The following is a 21867-nucleotide window of genomic DNA, read 5'->3' as shown; positions in this document are numbered from 1 at the left end:
TAGAAGTCAAGTCTTTCGTTCCTTTAATATGGCAACGCACAGTGATACAATGGAGTAGAAAGTGTATTTGCAAGTTGGGGCATAGAACACAAGTTGGGATATTATGTGACAAGATACTGGTTAGGCCACACCTGGAGTATTGTATGCAATTCTGGTCACTGCACAACAGGACGGATGTACAGTAATAGTGAGAGTGCAGAAGAAATTCACCAGGATTGGAGCAATTCAGTAATGGAGAGAGATGGATAAAGCTGGGCTTGGTTCTCCTGAAGTGAGGCAGCTGATAGATATATACCTATAGATACCTGATAGATTATATATGTAAAATTATAAAGGACGTACTTAGGACAGATATTCAAAATCATAGGAGGAGTGGTAGGTGTACCATAAACAAAAGAGCACAGCTTCAATGTGAGGGGAAGGGGAATCTGAGGGGTAGATTTTTTTTAATATTAAAAATGGTTGATATTTGGAATGTGCTGCAAAAAGAAGTGGTGGGATTAGATACAGTTACCACATCTCAGATGCATTTAGACAGACATTGAAATAGGCAATACATAGAACTATAGCGGTGATTTGCCCCACTAATACGAAGAACTGAATACAGAGGCTCTGGTCCTATTTTAGGCTGCTCTGGGGATTTTGATCTAAGGACTCAATTTGGTTCAGAATGCTGTTGCTGTTGCTCATTTCTATCGTCTACATGATTTGTTTTGTGTGTTTTTCTCTGTCTCTGGGCTCCGGGAGAGGGGTGGTTAGTCTTATTTTTTTGGGCGCCTTATTTTGTGACTGCCTGTACGACAACACATCTCAAGGTTGTATAATTTACACATTCTTTGATAATAAATGCACTTTCAAACTTTGAATACAGTCCAAAAGCAGGTAAAGGGGATTAGTGTCAAGGGCAAAAAGATTATTGTGGGCATGTTGCGCTGAAGGGCCTCTTTCAATGGTCTCTGACTCTATTTACGTGTGCTGACGTTATCAATCAAGCTGAAATGAGTAGGATTATACAATTTCTTACACCCACACTTGAGTTGAATGTGCGTGCATTGCCCCCCTCAGCTCCAAACATCTGCCCTTAAGCGGCAGAGCGACACAGGCCAGCTCCAATATCTGACCTGCAGCAACATGCGGGGTCGTCAATCCCCCCTCACGCACCCTCAGTAGTTAAATCCGATTGAGGGCTTTCTGAAGGTATGATGTATGTACTGCAGAGTCTGCTACACTGGTCGGGGACCGTTTATCACTGTTACTTGCGCTCACTGAGACCAAGTAAGGCAGACCGTTCGTGAGGCAACCCACCCTTGACGGAATCGCAACGATCACTTTCATTGAACTTGGTGATTATCCATCCTTAAAGTGACCTTTACCGCACAAGCACCTCCCTCAGCTTATTCCATGTTGTAAAAATCCCCATCAGGTTTCCCCAACCCCGAAATCTTCCTCAGCACACACACACTCAATGCTGAGAGAACTCAGCAAGTCGGGCAGCATCTATGCGGGGAAATGAACAGTCTACGTTTGGGGCTGAGACCCTTCATCAGGGCATTCGTGTGTGTTGTGTTCCAGATCTGCAGAATCTCTTGTGTCCCTAAAGTCTCTCTGGTGGGGAGAAGTTCGCCCTTCCTGGTGCCCAGAACTGTTCTCTGAAGCAGCCAGCCTCCCGCTGAATTCGATACAGCCTGTGCCCTGATGCATCTGATGATTGGGTTTGAAAACGCTGCAGTCCCCAGTATTCATTTCCATTGGTGCTGAAAGGCTGTGAACGGTTTGCTGAGGTCAGTGTGAATTCCTATACCTCAGGGAGCTGCCAAATGGTAAAGACTCATGTTTGTGTTACACACTAACCGGGGAGAGTGCTGGGAGGTACACACCAGGACCGGCGGCCGCGCCTTTAAACTTTGATCGGCGAAATCAGACGAGACGCTGCTGGTCTTTCCGAACCCCCCGCCTTCTCTGTCCCGATTGTGTTCTCTAACGCTGCCTACAACGTGGAGTGAAACAGCGGGAGCGTTTCAGGCTTTTTTTTCCCCTCGCTGGTGGCTGGAGCCTCAGAGCAAAATCCCCGGGAGCGGTTAAAAATAATCCGATGCGTTTGGGGGAGGGAGACTGCGCGTCACTCAAGATCAAAGTGGAGGTTCCGACCCTAAACCCGCCCTGTCACGTTGAATAAATAAATAAATTATGTTAAGCAGACGTATGGCTGGAAATAGCATTGATAAACCAGAGCAGCCAGTGGCTGTGTTATGTTCCCGTTAAGACAGGGAATGGTTTCAGTACTGTTCAGATCCTGACATCTCTGTGGATACTCTAATTGCGGACAGCCTATCTGTTCCAGGACTCCTGCGGAGGACTTGAACCATTCACGTTCGCTTTACTTGCAGTGTGCATCCAAGCAAACACTGCGACCGACGGGAGATCCAGAGAATCAGCAACAGATTTTTTGTTAAGGGAACTGTTTCCTTCAGGAGAGATTTGCTCGGCCAGTTCTCCCGGAGCAGCTCTCATGTGTCCGGGATTGTTACTGCGGGTCTGGGCTCGATAAGGGTTGAGTAAGTTGAGCGAAGATGGAAGGGTCTCCGGAGAGGACACGAGAGACAGTCCGTCCAACGTGTCGAAGGACCTGTAGCGCATCTCAGACCTCCAAGCATTTGCAGCACTGTCCAGACCTCCCCCGGGTTTTTTGCTGCCTCTTGTCAGTTGTGTCTCTGGGGGTTTGCATTCTAGTGCATTGCAGGACTTCAGATCTCCAAACCCGCGTCTCGCATTTGGAGGAAGAAAGGCAGGTTTATCAGGCTTGGTTCTCAATGGACCAAATGGAACCGGCTATTTTTAACAGAGTGGATCAGCTATTGACCGAGGTTGGTGTACGGCTGTCTTAGATGAGGCTGGCTACAGAAGCGCAAAAAAAAAAATTCAACAAAACGCTAGTGTTAACCGTGTCTCAAAGAGCCCTGCATTTTACTGTGATTATGATTGTATATTTAATTGTAGTTGGCGAATAAAGATAATCTTTCCCAGTCAGCCCCTGAAGCGAGGTTAGACAAACACTCTGCTTTCCAACAACTTTTTTTTCCAAAACACATGCTTTGTTACAAATGCCTAGGAAAAAAACCCGCCTGCAACTTCACGCTGTTACAATTGGCACGCACTTTAAAGGATTTAGCACCCAATCGTCCTGCCTGAAGCCTCCCCACCCTTACAGTACCAATCGCTGCGATTTTCAGCATCAGTCTATCCACAACAATTTCCAACATAATATAGCTTAAGAACTTATTTAGTTTAAATAATAATCACCGTATGGAATTGCTATTTTTGGTTATTTTTGATGGGGGAGGAAGGGATATTTTTGCAAAAAAAAAACTGTGCATGCGTGTCCGTGTAGTATCTGCTAGTGATGCCGTGCTCTTTAACTTTCCCTCCAGAAACTAAAGGAGCATTTACCTAAGGTGAGAATGGCCCGTGGTGTCCCTGGCGCCTGCATATGTCCTCCAGGTAAGCACTGTTCTCTTAGTCCCCACCCACTTCCAGCCAACCGGCGGTGTAACTGTTCAAGTACCCCAACAGTAGCAGGCAGCTTGCCCAGGTTCAATTGCTCATCCAAGCTGGGTGCACAGACATTCTCGAAGACCTTAATGGAAACAGACAGTGGAATGGATGAGGGATTTTTTTTTTAAGAGGTGGTTCGTAAATAATCAACAAAACATTTACGACGTTTCCCTCCTCTGTACCACGCTGGTCTTTCTGTTTTCTCTCTGCTGCTCTGGTTATAATTTATGACTAGTCGAAATGCTTCAACCGATACGTTCAGACACAAATATAGAATCTACGAAATGCGCGCGAGAAAGTCCGGGGATATTTCACAGAACAGCGCCGGCGCCGAGAGGGTTAACATTTGATGTGGTATTGAGTGTCCAGAGTTGGATTTAAAATTCGAATTGCGGAATAGATTAAAGCGTTGGTTGCTGGCACCGTTAAAATTGCTATTCTAGTCTTTGCGGCAGCAGTCTACAATTCTATCCATGTTGCTGTCTCTTGCCTTACAATAATTATCATATTTACACCAGCACGGCAGCAACATGCAGAAATACTACCATCCCGCTGATTTTACAGTATTTTCTTCGATCCAGCCTTCCCATAATATGAAGCGACATTTCTCGTTCTTGATCATTATTGAGGATCTGAAATCACTTATGATAAAATGCAAATTGTAGACAGCGGGTTTGGTCTACTCTCTTGAAGGTTTATGAATAGTTTGCATTATTTTCTTTTAAAATGCACCTTTTGGGATTAAATTGCAGGTAAATGTCTCTAGATTTAACGCCCACAGCGAAGTTGTACTCTGGTAGGAAAACCGTTATCCACACACACAAAAAAAAACTGCTGACTTCTTGTTAAACGGCAGTGCAGCTGGAAGCGTGTGTTTCCGCTCGGGTGCTAACGTCTTGTTGTCTGGATTCGAGTGGGCGCAGGTTCCAGAGAGCCCTTGTGCTGGGTGTCAGAGTGGGCAGGTGGACCTGCCGACCACACTTTCAGAAATCTTTCTCCCCGCCCACAGAAATTCACGCTTTGACCAAAGACTTGTATTCCAGAACTTTTCCCGGCACTTGAAAACCTTGGGTGACTTAAATCCGTAACGAATCTAAATGGAGAGAAATACTTAGATTCAGAGAATGACTGTAATATTATTATTTTTGTTATCATTGGTGGTGCAGCTAATAAAGCTGCATCCTCATTTGGGTTCAATGATGACCCCAGTGCTGTCTGAGTGGATTTGGTGTGTGTGTGTGTGTGTGTGTGTGTGTGTGTGTGTGTGTGTGTGTGTGTGTGTGTGTGTGTGTGTGTGTGTGTGTGTGTGTGTGTGTGTGTGTGTGTGTGTGTGTGTGTGTGTGTGTGTGTGTGTGTGTGTGTGTGTGTGTGCTCACTAAATGCTCCTAGTAGGTAGGTTGGTGTAGACTGTGGGGTAGCTAATGGGAATGTGGGAAGGCGTTTAAAAAAAGGTTTAGTGTAGGACAGGTGTAAATGGGAGCTTGGTGAGTGTGTTGCCTGCTCGATGGGGACTTGATGCGACACTTGGCGGGGACTTGCTCCAAAAGGGCCTATTTCCATTCTACGTGACTGACACTAAAGAATACTTCAAGTGAACAAAGTTGCAGTAAAAAGGCACATGGGAAGTACAGAAGAGCAAGGAACTGAAAATTATGTAGGAAGGAGATGCCAAATGAAAAGAATGTTTTGATATGTTACTGTAAAGATACTAATTTAGTCTAAGATTATAAAGGATTACAGACTATTATAAAGTGAAATTCACAGTCGGGTCTGGTTTAATGTTTCGTGTGATGATCTATTTAAGTTATTCATTTTTTCTGAGAATCAGAATCAGGTTTTTGATTTTTTTTAATATATAATTAGTGCAAAAAAGTGAGCAAAAACAGTGAGGTCGTGTTCATGGTCTGTTCAGAAATCAGCTGCGGAAGGGAAGAAGCTGTTCCTAAAACATTGACCGTGTGTCTTCAGGCTCCTGTACCTCCTCCCTAATGGTGACAATGAGAAAAGGGCATGTCCTGGGTGGTGGGTGTCCTTAATGATATATCCTGCCTTTTCAAGGCATTGCTTTTGGGGACGTTAGCATTTCCCCAGATGTGGAGCTCTTACATATATGCTCAGAATTCAAAATGTGAATCAGAACTCAAATTCTGATATTTAAAAAAAACAATGTTGGAAGTTTGGGTGCAGCAGTCTGGAAATACAAGAAGAGGTAGATTCTTACACCAGGGGATAGTCTTCTTAGGATAGAGAAGGTTCCTGATAGCTTTTGTGAATTGCATTGAACCAACACTTGAACAAGATCACATATTCTTTCAGTTGTTCTTCAGATATGGCTCTTGTCTTCTTGTAGGCACTCCATCCCTACACTTTCCAACTTGGTGTGGAGACTTCACCATAGGTGCTTTTGTGTTTTTTATTTATTTATTAAAGTACTTAAGAATAGGCCCTTTAAGCCAAGCCGTCCACCAGTCCCCCAATTTAACCCTAGCCAAATCATGGGACAATTCACAATGACCAATTAACCTACCAACTGGTACATCTTTGGACTGTGGGAGGAAACCCAAGTGCCCAGAGGAAACCCATGTGGTCAAGGTGAGAACAAACAAACTCTTTACAGACAGCAGTGGTACAAACTGTGTATTTTTTTTTTTACAGATTTTCAGTTTCTTCCATTTTTTTTCCTTTTTATCTCTTCAATACCACTTTGCTTTAAAGAAATATAGAAGTTTTAAAACTTCTTAAACTTATTGTTCTATCTCGGTCTTGTATTATTTGCGAATCATGTTTTCATACTCAGCAAAATTAAATTACACATTTACTAACATTTTGCCTGGAAAGAAGGATGTTGGTTGTGCTGATAGGGACCTCAGTAATTATTTTGTTTTGATATAGTTTATACATTGCATTAGACCTGCATCTGGGATTTATTTTAATTCCTTCCCCCTGCACCTTTCCCAACTACATTTGGGTCTTGACTTAAAAGGTAACGTTGATGTTAAAAAAAGATACACTTGACCACATGACCACAACTACTGATTGAAAGAATGCTTCTGTGATCCAAGATGTGGTTGGTGTCCGTAATCACAATAACAGTACGGTTGCAGTCAAAATTCTTAACCGCAGATGAAGTGGGCTTCTTGGATGAGGGAAAATGTAGTGCTATAAAACTGGCTTGTCACAAAATTTGATGAATGCATGAGGCATCTGGACCTGTTACATGGTTCTGATGAGGTTGTTAAGGTTGATTGGGAGTTTGCTAAATATTTATACAGTTTTTAAATTGTAGTTGACCTTAATAGGAAGAAATGTATTCAATACCCTCCTGTTCCTTGCAGCCAAATAGTATGCAAAATTCATTGTTGTAAACTGAACCATTACAACAATGTATAAAATCTTGAACTGTATTAAGTTCCTTCATAACATAGACATTTAAGTTTTAGTCCTTGGGGGAAAAAGGTGTAATCGTGGAATGGGTCTGGCAGGTTAATGGCTTTAAATAATCCTGCTGTCAACAGAAACTCACTTATTTTATAGGTGTTTAGTTTATTACATGAAAACTTGTCAGTAGCCTTTTTCTGTCAGGCACATTGTACATGTAGCAAATTAGACCTTTCATCTGTGCCTGGCTCATAATGGTGGCTCTGCAAAGCACACAACTGACATTTGCTTTTGCCAGAACTAGTAACCATATTATCATTTGTCGTTCAATAAAGCATTACTTATAGTAGCATAATTACTTCAAACATTCAGCTGTTCATCAGATCAATTTGCCCGTCGTCCCCAGAGCAGAAATATGCCTTTGATTTCAGTTGAAGATTGTGAGCACCATGTCATGTTATGATATAACAATCAAATTAAACTGCTTTCACTTCCCATATCTATTATACTGACATCTGTATTCTCCTGCACAAAACTAACCCAGCTTCACACTTAAAACAGCAGACAGTAGAGAGATCATATTACCATCATGATAGTGTCATAAACCTCATGACAGAATTATCTTCTAGAACAGGCAAGATAGTCAGCTCGGTGACTGTATTTCTAATTGGCAGAATTTTCAGAAAAGGAAAGCTTACTTACAACAATTCCTTTTAAAGTTAGAATGTAATTTATTTGTAGTTCACTCAATGCTGGTGATTGTTGTATGCCTTTATGCCTATTGCTGTATCTTGAAATCGGAGTTTGAATGTTACTAATTATTTCCCAATTCTTCATTGTATTGTAGAATGATACTTTTACAGTGCGAGATTCTAACAGCTGCTTCAGCCCCCAATAATAGTTCATTGCATGTAACTGTCTTTCTGGAAGTATTCATCGCTGGCCAGACCTGCAAGCTCCAAAATGTATTATTTAACTGGGAATTGTGCTGTTAAGGAAAATAGTGTTACGGTTATTATACTCAGTGGCCACTCTACTAGGACCTCCTGTACCTAATTCAGTGGCTATTGAATGTACGTTTGAGGTCTCCTGTTGCTGTAACCCATCCACTTCAAGGTTTGATGTGTTGTGCATTCAGGGATGCCTTTCTGCACACCACTGTTGTAATGTGTGGTTATTTGAATTACTTTCACGTCCTGTCAGCTTGAACCAGTCTGGCCAATCTTCTCTAACTTTCTTCATTAAGAAGGTGATTTTATCCACAGCCATTCAATGGAATTTTTTTTATCATGCAAATTTGCTGTATACTCCAGAAACTGTTGTGCATTTAAAAAAAAAATCTCAAGAGTTTCTGAGTTACTCAAAACAATCTTGTCTGGCCCCAGCAATCATTCCATGGTCAAAATCACCTTGATTGTATTTTTTCCCATTCTAATCTTTGGTCTGAACAACAGCTGAACTTCTTGACCATGACTGCATGCGTTTATACACTGAGTTGCTGCCACATGATTGGCTGATTGGACATTTGCATTAACAAACAAGAGTACAGGTGTACCTAATAAAATGGCCACTGAGTGTATGTGAACAGCGAAACAGCTTTTGGCTTTGTTTCAAACATATCTGTCTTTGACAGTTATGTAAGACTAATACTAGTTATATATCACTGTGAAATTAAGTTTTTAGTCAATACTGCAGTTACATTAGCCTTCAAAAAGAATACTCTTTTCCAAATTTTAATATTAAACTTACTATCAAATATTTCTAATTAAAAACATTAAGATTAACTTGAGGAAGTTTTAGAGTTCAAGTATCACTGCAGATGAACCTTCCAAAAAGTTGGCATATGATTGAGTTAATTGAGACTGTTCTGTATCGAGAGATCACTTTCGGAGAGATCTGTACATAGGATTTCAACAGTGCTGACTGTTGAACATTTCTGGTAACGCTCCTGAGAATTTGGGTCAAGAGTCTCTTGTAAGCTCTTAAGCACCAAATGCACTGATCCAATTTTATCCCATCATACGCAATAAGTGAAACCTTCCATATCAATTTCAAATGCATGGAGTAAATGGCTGGATTGGGTGGATATTTCCGTCAGCTAATACAGAAATAAATCCTTCCAAGGTTTGTGTTACCTGGACTCGATGATAATCAAGGAATTGGATGTAAAAGTCTTTATTCGCAAGAGTGGTGAGAATGTGGAACCTCTCCTGACGTGAGATGTTTGGGATTGGGAGCCTGATATTCAGCCTGATGGACACATGTGCAAGCTTTGTTGTTGCATGGGCAACATCTGCATACCTTCATAACCACACATTCATAAGCTCGTACTTTGAATAAGGTTGAGTTTTTTTTTAGAGGAAGCCTACCGTTGCTTACCCTGGTTGAATTGAAAACCTTGTGTGAAGCATTGAAGTACAAAAGAGAGGAATGTATGCAAAGTTAGCATAGGATGGACTTAGATGCTAATGTGGAGAATGCACATTGCTTTAGACCAGGTTTTCTTAAGGTATAGGTATCTGTGTCTCACTGTGTACATATCAAATATGTTGGAAAATAGTGACTTTATTCTTATGATCGGTTAAAGGCTAATAATTTTAAGGTGACTGGAGGAAAATGTAGGGGATTGTCAGAGTTAAGTTCGTTATACAGGGACTGGTGAATGCATAGAATGCCCTGCCAGGGCATTTATGAAACTCTTAGATAGGTACATAGATGATAGAAAAATGGAGGGTATATTGGAGGGAAAGGTTAGATTGATCTTAAAGTAGGTTACATGGTCAGTTCAACATTGTGGGCCAAAGGCCTGTACTGTGCTGTAGTGTTCTGTTTTATATGGTTGCCCAAAGAAGGTTAGAGATCTAAATGCAGAAGGTGTACCACAGTGAATTTTTAGTCCAGTGAGTTCCCTTTCCTGGACCTCAATTACTACTTACTTCTGGGGCAGATCTAAGCCTTGCCCCTGGGCCTTGAGCACACAACTTAGTTTTACTTATCATTGCAATATTGAGGAAAGTGCTGCTTTCTGGATAAGATCTTGTACTTTGTTAGCTTTTGTAGATGGACACAGTAGGAAATGTTCATCACTGGACAAATCAGTGATATCTAGGACGTTATTTTAACAAGAGTGGATCTATTAGGAAAGCTATCATTAGGTATTGGTTTGTTATGTTCACATGCACCAAAATAAGTGAAAAGCTTATCTTGCATGCTGTTGACACAGACCAAATCATTGAACTGTGCACTGAGGTAGAACAAGGTATAATAATATTACATAATAAAATGTTAAAGTCAAAGAGAATGTTCAGTGCACAAGTTAGTTATTATTTGGTGGATAGATTCATATACCTAACCTCAATGAAACGTAACATGGTCATTTAGTTCTTCATTAATATTTATTCCTTTAGTGATCTTACAAAGTAGATTAATTGATCACATACCTAGTGTAGGGATTTTGCTGTGTGCAGAAATTAGTCACAATTGTTTAGATAAATACAATAGAAACTACATTTCAAAATAATGAAGTGACTGTGGTGCATTATGAGATTTTCAATGCAAACTCTTCTTTACAAAATGAAGAATTCATTGAATATTTTTAAAGACGGGTTTAGATTCTTTAGAATCTGGATCTGATTAACTTTGGACAGAAAAGCAACAACCCAACGATTTACTATCATTAAAATGTAAAAAAAAATTGTTAATCTCTTCTGTCTACCAAAGAAATGCTTTCTACTTCATTGCATTCATTTTCTGAAGTTCCTTTTGTTTGTCTTGGGTCTGTCCATGCTGTTTTTGTCTTTCGCTTTTGCATCCATTCCTTAAGTCCCTGCCCACTGGTGCTTTCTATATCAGCTGTAACATCTGAGCATATTAGCTTGGCACCAAAGAGTTTTACTTGGATGCCTATAACAAATGAGAGGAAGGCAGTTGAATATAAAGTGAAGAGAAGAGTGTTAGCAGCTGAATAAACGATCAGATCAAGATGGGGGAAGATTAGGTCACTGGTGTCCATCCACACAGAAACAACTGCATTACAAGTGGCCTTGATTGTATCTTTGAACATCTGTTAAAAGTATATTTAACTCAAAATGTGGACACAAAATATTAGGTAATCTTTCCTATACTTTTATTTTGGAGTTTTAGAGAGCCGAAGAATTATTTGTATTGTGCTATGTGTAGAGCTTGCAAAGTACTCCTTCATGTACAATAAAAATGAAAGAGTTGATCTTTTTTTCTTTTGATAAGAGCTGTCATCATTTCTTGTGCAAACCTTGAGTGCTTCCTGTATTTTGATGTGGCATAATTTGTATAGGCTTTGTTGTAATTTGTGGTAGTCCTCCGTATGAAATTCCATCTGCTTTGGGAATTGATACTGAGAGCTTTGTTCAGTGGTATCATCAGATAAAATTTGGTTGGAAGTTATGGTAACTCTTAAGGGTTTATCAGAACTTAATGGCCAAAGGAAAACTATTCCACATAATGTGTCCCAGGTTCAATTCTTATTCTGGACCTGGTTAACTAATCACAATAGCTTGTGTAAGGCAGCTTGTTTCCATTGTCTAGCAGAGAAAGATTGGTTAGTATTTCCATTCATAGACTTAAGTGTCCCAGATAATCTACTTTTAGATGAATGTTCCCATTAATCAAACAAAATGTAGCATTGTTTACTCTCTGGACATGCAAGGCAAAACAGTGGTCATTGGAACTCAATGTAAAATAGTAGTGATTGGAACTTTGAGCATGAAATATTATCCGAAAGTGAAAGATCAGAGTGACGGAGTTAGTATTAGAAAGCTGAACTTTTCTTTTCCACTGTCCCAAGGGTGATAAATAAATGTTCAATTTATTCTGGGTTGAGTCTATGATCAGACAGATGGTCGACGAGGTAACTTGAAAGATGGAAGACAAATTGTCAAGTTGAATAAATTTCTCTCAGCTGTCTTTTCCATGGGTGTACTTTTTCTCCAGCACATGAAACATCTTGGCAGCTGATCAAGTGCTGGTGAGGTGCAGTATTTGGTGGCTCCATTCAAGTTCCCAGAGTTTCACAGGGTCTGGTTGAATTTATAAGGACAGGAGCTGATGGAAGATGGAAGTACATCTTATGGCCTACCCCCCCCCCCCATCACAAATCCCAGTCCAAATTCAATACACTTCCTTATAGACACTATTTTAAATTAAATAGCCATTACCTTTTTGCTACAGATGTGACCCTTTACAGCATACAGTACTTTTGCATGTCCAGCTTAGACCAGGTCAGGTAATGTCAAACCCTTCATCTCACTGCTTCCTAGTTGGCTGTTCCAAGCATCAGTCTCAGCTATGTCACACTATTTAGGAGGAGGCCAAGTTATTTTTGTGGTTAGTAATGAAACAAAAATTAAGACAACTTTATCAATAACCTGCCACAAATACTTGCTAAAATTTCCTTTAAATGAGAATCTCAGAATTTACTAAGATGTGTCCTTTTTGACTGTGTATTGGATTTGTGCACCAAAATAACTTTTTAATCTTAAACCATCTTTTACTAGTCAGGAGACACAAAAGACTGATGACACTGGAATCTGGAGCAACACACAAAATTCTGGAGGAATTCAATGGATATGGCAGCATCTGTGAAGCAAAAGGATAATTGATGTTTCTTTTAGGGACCAATGTAGTTGAAGGGTCTCAACCCGAAACGTTAACTCTCCATTTCCCTCCATAGATGCTGCCTGACCTGCTGTGTTCCTGTTTCACCAGTCATGCCCATATGTAACTCCAGGCCTGCAGAAAGTGGCTGACTCCTAACTGGATTCTGCAGTACCTCAGCAACACACTTGGCCCTGTGAACTCCACTGTACACATGGGAGTACTCCACCTTAAAGACTGCAGCAGTTCAAAAGTTTGCCTCAACAATATTTTCTCAGGGCCAATCTGGAATGCCCATTGCATACATCACATTAATTAAAGAAAGAATTCAAACTTGTGATTTAGAAGTTATTAAATGATTAGTCATTAACTACTTTATTGGTCCAACAGAGGTTATGTAACTCAAATAACTTGGCAAACTCATTGATTAACATTTTTGCACAGAAATTAATTGACACGTGAGCATGCTCAGCTCACGGTAACTGTGTATTTTAAATGAAAGGGGACACCACTGTTAATTAGGAAATGTAAATATCTTTATAAACATTGGACATTCACATTCTATTTAATTGCAATCAGTCATTTCTGAACATTTCAAAGCTTTATTTAATTAAATTTACAAAAAAAAAACATTTTAGAAAACAAACTGGTCATTCCACTAATTAAATTGATATTTATCTCCAATTTAGGTTGATTGCCCATGTAGAATACTAGTAACACGTGAAATGTTGTTTGTTTTTAAGATTCCTAATTCAAAATCTACCTATAGTAGTGCTGCAATAAATAATCTTCAGTCTAAACACCAGGAAAATACATGAATACTTCTGAACTTTAACATTTTTAATTCTGTAGCATGCCAGTTTATGCAGTAGTTTATACATAAAAAAGCACTTTGTGTGTGCAAAAGTTTCAATACAAATTCTTCAGTATTATATTAGAGATTAGGATCAGATTGACCTCTGCAGTTCATGCTAGTTTTTTATATCTGATTGACGAGGATTCAAGGTGAAGGGGCAGAGGTTAGTAGTATTTGTAAATAAACTTCCAGTTTCTGAGATAATAGTGCTGGGAAAGAATGAGTCTTTTCAAAAGCACAGAAGCTTCCATCGGTGCCTTCTAGTTGAGTAAAAATGTATTTAAGGAAGCACAGTGCTCTTACAGAGAATGGAAAAGAACACAGTTTTCAACTATGCTAGAAGGACCAAGGGAGATTGCCCCAAATTTATTCAGTCAACTCTCCCTTGAAGACATTTGAGCCATCACCCTTGAGGCCCAAAGATGTAATTTGTCTTAGAATTGAATATACTTAATTGGTCACTGTTTACAACTATCCTAAGATTTGCAACTTTCAAAGAAGCAAAATTCTTTCAGTATTATATGGGAAACGGCTTATTCTGAAATAATCTCCATAGTCCCACCAAAGTGAAATCTCATAGCACGTATCCTTCCACTCCTTCTTGGAATTTCAATATTAGTCCTCCTCCTTCTAAAATCTAGAGAGTTTAGATATAACCTGCATAATACTTCCTCATTAGATAAACCCCTCATGTCAGGATAAATCTAATGAATCTAAGCTTTCTTAAATGTCTTATTAAACCACTGCAGTAAGACTGAACTACTCTTGTATCCAATATTCCTTGCAAAAAGGGATTACATTCGCCTGGGTCCCCTCCTCCTTCCCTTTCTCCTATTGTCCACACTCCTCTTGCATCAGATCCTTTCTTCTCCAGTCCTTGACCTTTTCTGCCTGCCTGGCTTCATCTATCACCTTTCAGCTAGCCTCTTTGCCCTCCCCCTCCCCACCTTTTAATTTGGGCATCTTACCCCTTCCCTCTCAGTCCTGAAGAAGGATCTCGGCCTGAAACGCTGACTGTTTACTCTTTTCCACAGATGCTACCTGACCTGCTGAGTTCTTCCAGCATTTTGTGTTTGTTTCTTTAAATTGATTACTTGCCGTGTAATGCTAAATTTGCATATCTAATACATGATGGTATTCATATTGCTTTGAACCACAACACTTAAATAAGATTCTTCTTTTCCCATTCTTCATACCAGAGTGAATAATATCATACTGCCAGTGGCCTCTGTATTAGGTACACCTTGTTAATGGAAATATCTGAGCAGCTTATCATGTGGCAACAGCTCAGTGTATGAAAGCATGCAGATATGGTCAAGAGTTTCAGTTGTTGTTCAGATCAAGTAGCAGAATGGGGAAGGAATGTGATCTATGTGACTTTGACTGTGGACTGATTGTTGGTGCCTGAATGGGTGGTTTGAGTATCTCCCAAGCTGCTGAGCTCCTGGGATTTGCATGCACAGCAGTCTCTAGAGCTTACAGAGAATGGTGCAAAAAAAACCCCAAAGACATCCAATGAGTGGCAGTTCTGTAGGTGAAAACGCTTTGTTAATGAGAGAAGTCAGAGGAGAATGATCGGACTGGTTCAAGCTGACATGGAGGTTGCATTAACTGAAATTGCCACACATTACAACAGTAGTGTACATAAGAAATAGGAACAGGATTAGGACTACTGGCCCGTCGAGCCTGCTCCACTATTCTATAATCTGGCCATGGACTCATCTTCAACCCTTAATTCCCTACTATGCTGTCTTCGAAGCATCTTAAATATCAGCTGGGAACATAGAGGCACCAATGTCAGTGTGCCAAATGAAGCAAATTACAATGAGTGTTGAGGCCTACGTCATCAAGAACCAACTAAGATGGAGCGGCCATGTTGTTCGGATAAATGACGAACGTCTGCCAAAACAAATCTTCTACTCCCAGCTTAAAGAAGGCAAACGTAAAAGAGGCGGACAACAGAGGAGATTCAAAGACGTCTTAAAAGCCAACATGAAGAAATGTAACATCGACATCAACAATTGGGAAACCAATGCCAAGGACAGGAAACTCTGGCAAACTATCATCTGAGAAGGAACAGCAACTTTTGAAATGAACAGATGTGCAGAATTAGAAGAAAAGAGAAGAAAATGGAAAGAGAGGCAGCAACAACCAAAGCCCGATCTGCCATCTGGAACTACCTGTCCTGAATGCGGAAGAACTTTCAAAGCCAAGATTGGACTCATAAGCCACTTGAGAGCCCATAAAGAGATCAACAGAATGAAGACCATCATCCTCGACCTCGAGGGATAGCCATGACGATGACTATGCAAAAATCTATCCAACTTTGTCTTAAATATACTTACTGAGGTAGCCTCCACTGCTTCATTGGGCAGAGAATTCCACAGATTCACCACTCTCTGGGGAAAGCAGTTCCTCTCGTCTCCATCCTAAACCTACTCCCCAGAATCTTGAGGCCTTGTCCCCTGGTTCTAGTCTCATCTACCAGTGGAAACAACTTTCCTGCCTCTATTCTACCTATCCTTTTCATAATTTTATATATTTCTATAAGATCTCCTCTCATTCTTCTGAATTCCAGCGAGAATAGTCCCAGGTGGCTATACCTCTGCTTATAGACTAACCCCCTTATCTCTGGAATCAACCTGGTGAACCTCCTGTGCACCTCTTCCAAAACCAGTATATCCTTCCTCAAGTAAGAAGACCAGAACTGCACGCAGTACTCCAGATGAAGCCTCATCAGTACCCTGTACAGTTGCAGCATAATCTCACTGCCCTTAAATTCAATCCCTCTAGCAATGAAGGCCAATATTCCATTTGCCTTCTTGATAGTCTGCTGCACCTGCAAACCAACCTTTTGTGATTTTTGCACAAGCACTCCCAAGTCTTTCTGCACAACAGCATGAAGCAATTTTTTTACCATTTAAGTAATAATCTGCTCTTTCAACTTTACTTCCAAAGTGGATGACCTCGCATTTACCAATAGTGTACTCCATCTGCCAGGCCCTTACCCACTCACTGAACTTATCTATATCTCTCTTCAGACTCTCTGTATCTTCTGCACAATTTGCTTTTCCACTGAATTTAGTGTCATCAGCAAACTTAGATTTACTACACTTGGTCCCCTCTTCCAGATTGGTAATGTATATTGTGAACAGTTGGGGACCCAGCACCGACCCCTGCGGCACACCACTCACCACTGATTGCCAACCAGAGTAACACCCATGTATTGCAACTCTCTGCTTTCTGTTAGTTAACCAATCCTCTATCGATGCTAACACATCACCCCCAACTCTATTCATACTTACCTTATGGATGCCTTTTATGTGGCACCTTATCAAATGCCTTCTGGAAATCCAAGTAAATAACGTCTGTCTGATCCTCTATCCACTGCGCTCATTATATCCTAAAAGAACTCCAGTAAGTTTGTCAAGAGCATCTCTGAGTGTACAATCCATCAAACCTTGAAGTGGATGAATGGCAGCAGAGAACCATGAACATGCGCCAAGTGGCCACCAAGGGTATTCCTCTTACTTCTCCATCTTCCATCAGTTTGTCCACCTGTGTATTTTAGTTCCTCCTTGTCAATTACTTTCCTACCAGGCTTTCATTCTGCTCAACATTACATTCTGTCCCCTCATCTGAGTCAATCATATAAAGGAATATCTGAGATTATAAAACCAGTCCCTGAGGCAACTCACTGAAGGTGCTATATTTCTACTTTTTGTTGGCCAAAGATCTTTCTGTTATTGTTGCCAACAGAGTCCTATGACACCTTATCATGTGCCATAACATTTTATGGTATATTGTACAATGTATTTTGAAATTCCAAATACAATATAAGCATTGGTTTCCCTATATCTATCCTGCTGTTTACATATGTAAAGAGCTTTAATAATTTTTTGATAAATATGTCATGCTTTTCTAAGTGATTTTATTACATCCTTGATAATGTAGTCAAGCATCCTTCTGGCAGCTTGTATGAGTTGATTGGCTTAAAGTCCTCTAGTTTAAAAGCTCTGTCCTTTCTAGAAGAGCAATGTTACGTTTGCTATTTGCAAAGGCTGCTTTCCAGAAAACAGGAGACTTTGGGAGACAGAACTCAGTGCATCTATTTTCTCTCAGCCACCCCATTCAGAACACTAGGATGCTGCCACAAAGGCACGTGAATCTGTAAGTCCTTACCCTCGTAATTTTGTCTCATTTTTCTTGCCTCTACCTGATGCACCATCAATAACTCTCCGAGACGTGAGGCGAGATAAAGGCTTTTATTGGCTGGAAGAAAGAACAAGCAGCAATTGACCACCATACTACATCCTGGAGACTGAGACCAGGGCTCAGGCTCCAATCGCCTTTATACCGGGGTCCGTGGGAGGAGCCACGGTCAGTGGTAGGAGCCACAGGAGCAGTCAGCAGGGGGGGCATGTCCAGACAGGTATATGTAGTTCACCACATTTACCTCCCCTTTGTTTTAAAAGAGAGTCCCCATGGGGCAAAGTTTCTTACAAGTATATTTACAGGTTAAGTCTATCAGGTGGTCGAATCTGTCGCTGCGATCTACGTAGCACCGGCTGTGATTGCACAGGTGCCGGTGGTGATTGCACTGGAGACGATGGTTGTGCTGGTTCCGGCCTAACTGGAGGTGTCAGCCCACTAAGCGTCAGTGATCCCTCATGCGCTTGCGAGACGCCCGGTATAGGAGTGTCGTGAGGAGTCTGTGTAGGGCTCGGTGTGCGCGGTGTCACCTCGGGTACAGGGTTCATAGTTACCGTGGAGTGTTCGGGGTAGTGGTCTGCTGCTCCTGCGGGCGCCAGGTCACAGACGGAGACTGTGTCCTCCCGCCCATCAGGTAAGACCACGTAGGCATACTGGGGGTTCGCATGTAGAAGGTGAACCCTCTCGACCAGCGGGGAGTATTTATTGCTCCTAACATTGTTTCTGGAGCAGCACTGGCCCTGGGGATGTCAGCTAAGCCGGTAGGGTGGTCCCAGTGGCAGACTTCCTGGGAAAAGAGAATAGGCGCTCGTGAGGGGTGGCATTGGTGGACGTACATAACAGGGAGCGGATAGAGTGGAGTGCCTCGGGGAGGACCTCCTGCCATCGAGAGACCAGCAACCCTTTTGACTTAAGGGCTGAAAGTGTGGCCTTCCACACTGTGGCATTCTCCCTCTCCACCTGTCCATTTCCCAGGGGATTATAGCTCGTGGTCCTACTATGCTAGCCAACAGGTACTGGCACAGCTGGTCACTCATAAAGGAGGACCCTCTATCACTGTGGATATAGCAGGGATATCTGAACAGAGTGAAGAGCTGGCGCAGGGCTTTTATGACGGACGTGGCAGTGGTGTCGGGGCAGGGGATGGCAAAGGGGAACCGTGAGTACTCGTCGATAATGTTGAGAAAGTAGACATTGCAGTCGGTGGAGGGAAGGGGGCCCTTCTTCCCGCAGCTGGAGCAGGTAGCTTCTCGGGCCGGGCAGCGTTTTCGGGGGTGCTTTTCGAGTCCGCAGAAGTAACACTGCACGGGCTTGCGACTGGCAGCAGCTGTGGTCGGTTTCGGGGAGTTTGTGGACTCGCGATTGGCAGCGGCGTTGGTGAATTCGCTCGCGGGTGGCGGTGGCGGGGTCTGCAGTGTCCACGGAACCGGTGGGGGATCGCGCGGCTGGACAGCGTCAGCGTTGTGCAGAGCAGCCTCCAGCGTGTCGGCCGTCTCGATCGCCGAGCGTAAGGTAAGATCAGCATTTTCCAGCAGCCGCTGGCACACGTACACTGACCTGATCCCCGTAACGAAGGTGGCTCGTACCAGGAGCTCCGAATGCTGCTCCGCCCTCAGACCTTTGCAGTCGCAAGTTCGCACGAGTGTCTGTAGGGCTCAGAGAAACTGCCCGCTCGACTCACCGGGTCGCTGTCGCCGCATCGCTAAGCGATGTCTTGCGTAGACGGTGTTCACTGGCCGCAGGTGCTGTCTTTTGAGGGCGTCCAGTGCCCCTTGGTAGGTCGGTAGGTCCCTGATAAGGGAGAATACTTCCGGACTTATTCTAGATAGTAATATTTTGTACATTGTGGCAGGCTCAGTCACTGGAATCTGTTCCAAGTATGATTGGAAGCATGCAAGCCAGAGTTCATAGGCAAGAGCTGCTTCGGAGTCTTGAGGATCAAGGTCTAATTTTTCTGGACGTAAAATGCTTTCCGTGTTTTAAACTTCCAGCCAATAAAATTGATGCACCATCAATAACTCTCTGAGATGTGAGGCGAGATAAAGGCTTTTATTGGCTGGAAGAAAGAACAAGCAGCAATTGACCACCATACTACATCCTGGAGACTGAGACCAGGGCTCAGGCTCCAATCGCCTTTATACCGGGGTCCGTGGGAGGAGCCACAGGAACAGTCAGCGGGGGGGGGGGGGGGGGGTCTGTGGGAGGAGCCACAGGAACAGTCAGCAGGGGGGGCGTGCCCAGACAGGTATATTTAGTTCACCACACTACCCTTTCATTTCTGGAATTCTTTCAGTGTTTTCTTTTGTGAGCACAAGTAAAGGTGTCCTAAGGTTCTGAGAGATCCTTGTACTTATTAATTGGGAAAAACATTTACTGTCAGTTACAAACAACAAAAAATCTGCAGATGTTGGAAATCCAAGAGACACAGACCCCCCCCCCCCCCCCGGAGGAAATCAGCAGGCCAGGCAGCATCTACAGAAAAGAGTACATTCGATGTTTTGGGCAGAGATCCTTCATCGGTAGTGTCAGTACTCTTCCTCAATCTGTGAGGGAAGAAATTTACCATCTCTGACTATATTTACTTCTAGTTTAAACTCATGATATTTTTAATCCCTCATGCACTCTCTCCACGCATAAGCTGTAACTTTCTGTTCCAATGTATTTCTTCTGTCTGCTGTTTTTAAAAAAAAAATTATTGTCACTTTGCCACTTTAGGTGTCACTCTGTTACAGACACTTTTTCTAATGTCTCGAACCTCCTCAAGTCAAGTCGCTTTTTATTATAATTTTGATCATAAACTGCTGGTACAGTACATAGTAAAAATGAAACAGCGTTCCTCCAGGACTCTCATTTCTAAAACTTTAAACACATTCATTTCTCACTTGTCTATTGCAGATGAAGGGCTTTCAACCTGAAATATTGACTCTGTTTCTCTCCCCACGAATCCTGCTTGACCTGCTGAGTGCTTCCAACATTTTCTCTGTGTTGTCCTTAACTCAAATTGTAAACTCACTTTTACCCAAGGGTCTTTATTTCACAGTGGCACCATATCCATTGAGCATTGAGGTATTTCATTAAATTCCTGCCAGGCTTTTTTTCCCCAATCTACTTTTACCCCATGTATCCTACGTATCAGTATGGTTAAAAGTGTCACCTTCAAACTGTGTGTGAGAAGCTGAATATGAAATTCCCTCCTATTATGACTGGACTTCTCCAGACAACCATTTTAAAATGAATTTCTGATTAATCTTGTTTGATTACACATGACCAGCTGGTAAAGCAGAGTAGCTGAGCAGTGAATGAATTGTCAGTCAATACTCTTGAAATTGGAAAGACAGAAACACTGAGGTGTGGGAAAATGAAGAAAGGGTTGCAACATCTTGCGTTCTGCTGGGAGTGGAACAGGCACTTTCCTTGTTTTGCATAACAGGCTCCCAATTAAAAACAATGTATCCTCTAACGCACTGGCAAAGAATTCCTCCATTCACTCCATGTTACGAAATCATAAATTTGTTGATAAAGATCAATTTTATAGTTTTAGCTTATCTTTCCAATCTACTCCTTTGGCTCAGCATCTGTTTTCCTCATGTTGCTGCAGTGCCTTTGGATGGAAATTTTCTGTGTTCAAGCTGCTGTATTGTTTTCTTTCCATTAAATAAAGCACAATCGGGAAATCCTCCCACACTGAATATTAGCGCAGGAGATTGACTGGTTAGCAAGAATACCTTGTGGTTATGGCCAAAGCTGAGACTTCATCAGAAGGCATCAGTAACAGTTAGCACATGTTTAATGTGCTGAATAGATTCCCAGTGGGTTAGAATCATTGTCTTCAGGAATTACAATTATATGACTGTTAACTTGAAGGTTATGGAGGTGAAAGAAAATTTGTTGCAGATCCTACTGGACTTGCAAAATACTCCTTGTAATGGTAGGAGCAATAGCTCTGATGTTTATTGCATTGAGTTCTGGCTTTCATGCTCTGTTACATTAGCATGTAATAATCATTATACTTCATCTGTGCATTAACAGACACTAGTAAACTAATTTTTGCCCTCTCTTGAAGCTGCTACAATCATTTCGTATTAGGGGTATAACAAATGACTGTGATCTGACCCACCTGTCTTTCGGTGATCTATCAAATGTATGGACTACTCTCCTTTTAACAAAGACCTGTCAGTGTCGTGAGACCAATGCCAAGTAGACCCTGTAACAGGAATTGATGGAGAATGAATGATTGT

The 21867-nt window shown here is 41.8% G+C and overlaps 1 protein-coding gene across 1 annotated transcript in view; it reads left to right on the top strand.

The window, feature by feature from the left end:
• The first annotated feature begins 2211 nt into the window (after positions 1-2211).
• LOC140714480 (collagen alpha-1(XXV) chain-like) overlaps positions 2212-21867 on the top strand; it is a 120794-nt gene continuing 101138 nt past the window's right edge. The window contains exons 1-2 of the mRNA XM_073025777.1: positions 2212-2864; positions 3429-3498. Of these exons, the coding sequence (XP_072881878.1) occupies positions 2571-2864; positions 3429-3498 (364 nt within the window). The 5' untranslated portion in view covers positions 2212-2570. The remainder of the gene's footprint in view (positions 2865-3428; positions 3499-21867) is intronic.

The sequence above is a fragment of the Hemitrygon akajei genome, chromosome 21, assembly GCF_048418815.1.
Source record: "Hemitrygon akajei chromosome 21, sHemAka1.3, whole genome shotgun sequence".
Lineage (NCBI taxonomy): Eukaryota > Metazoa > Chordata > Chondrichthyes > Myliobatiformes > Dasyatidae > Hemitrygon > Hemitrygon akajei.
This window is presented reverse-complemented; position numbering and strand designations above follow the sequence as displayed.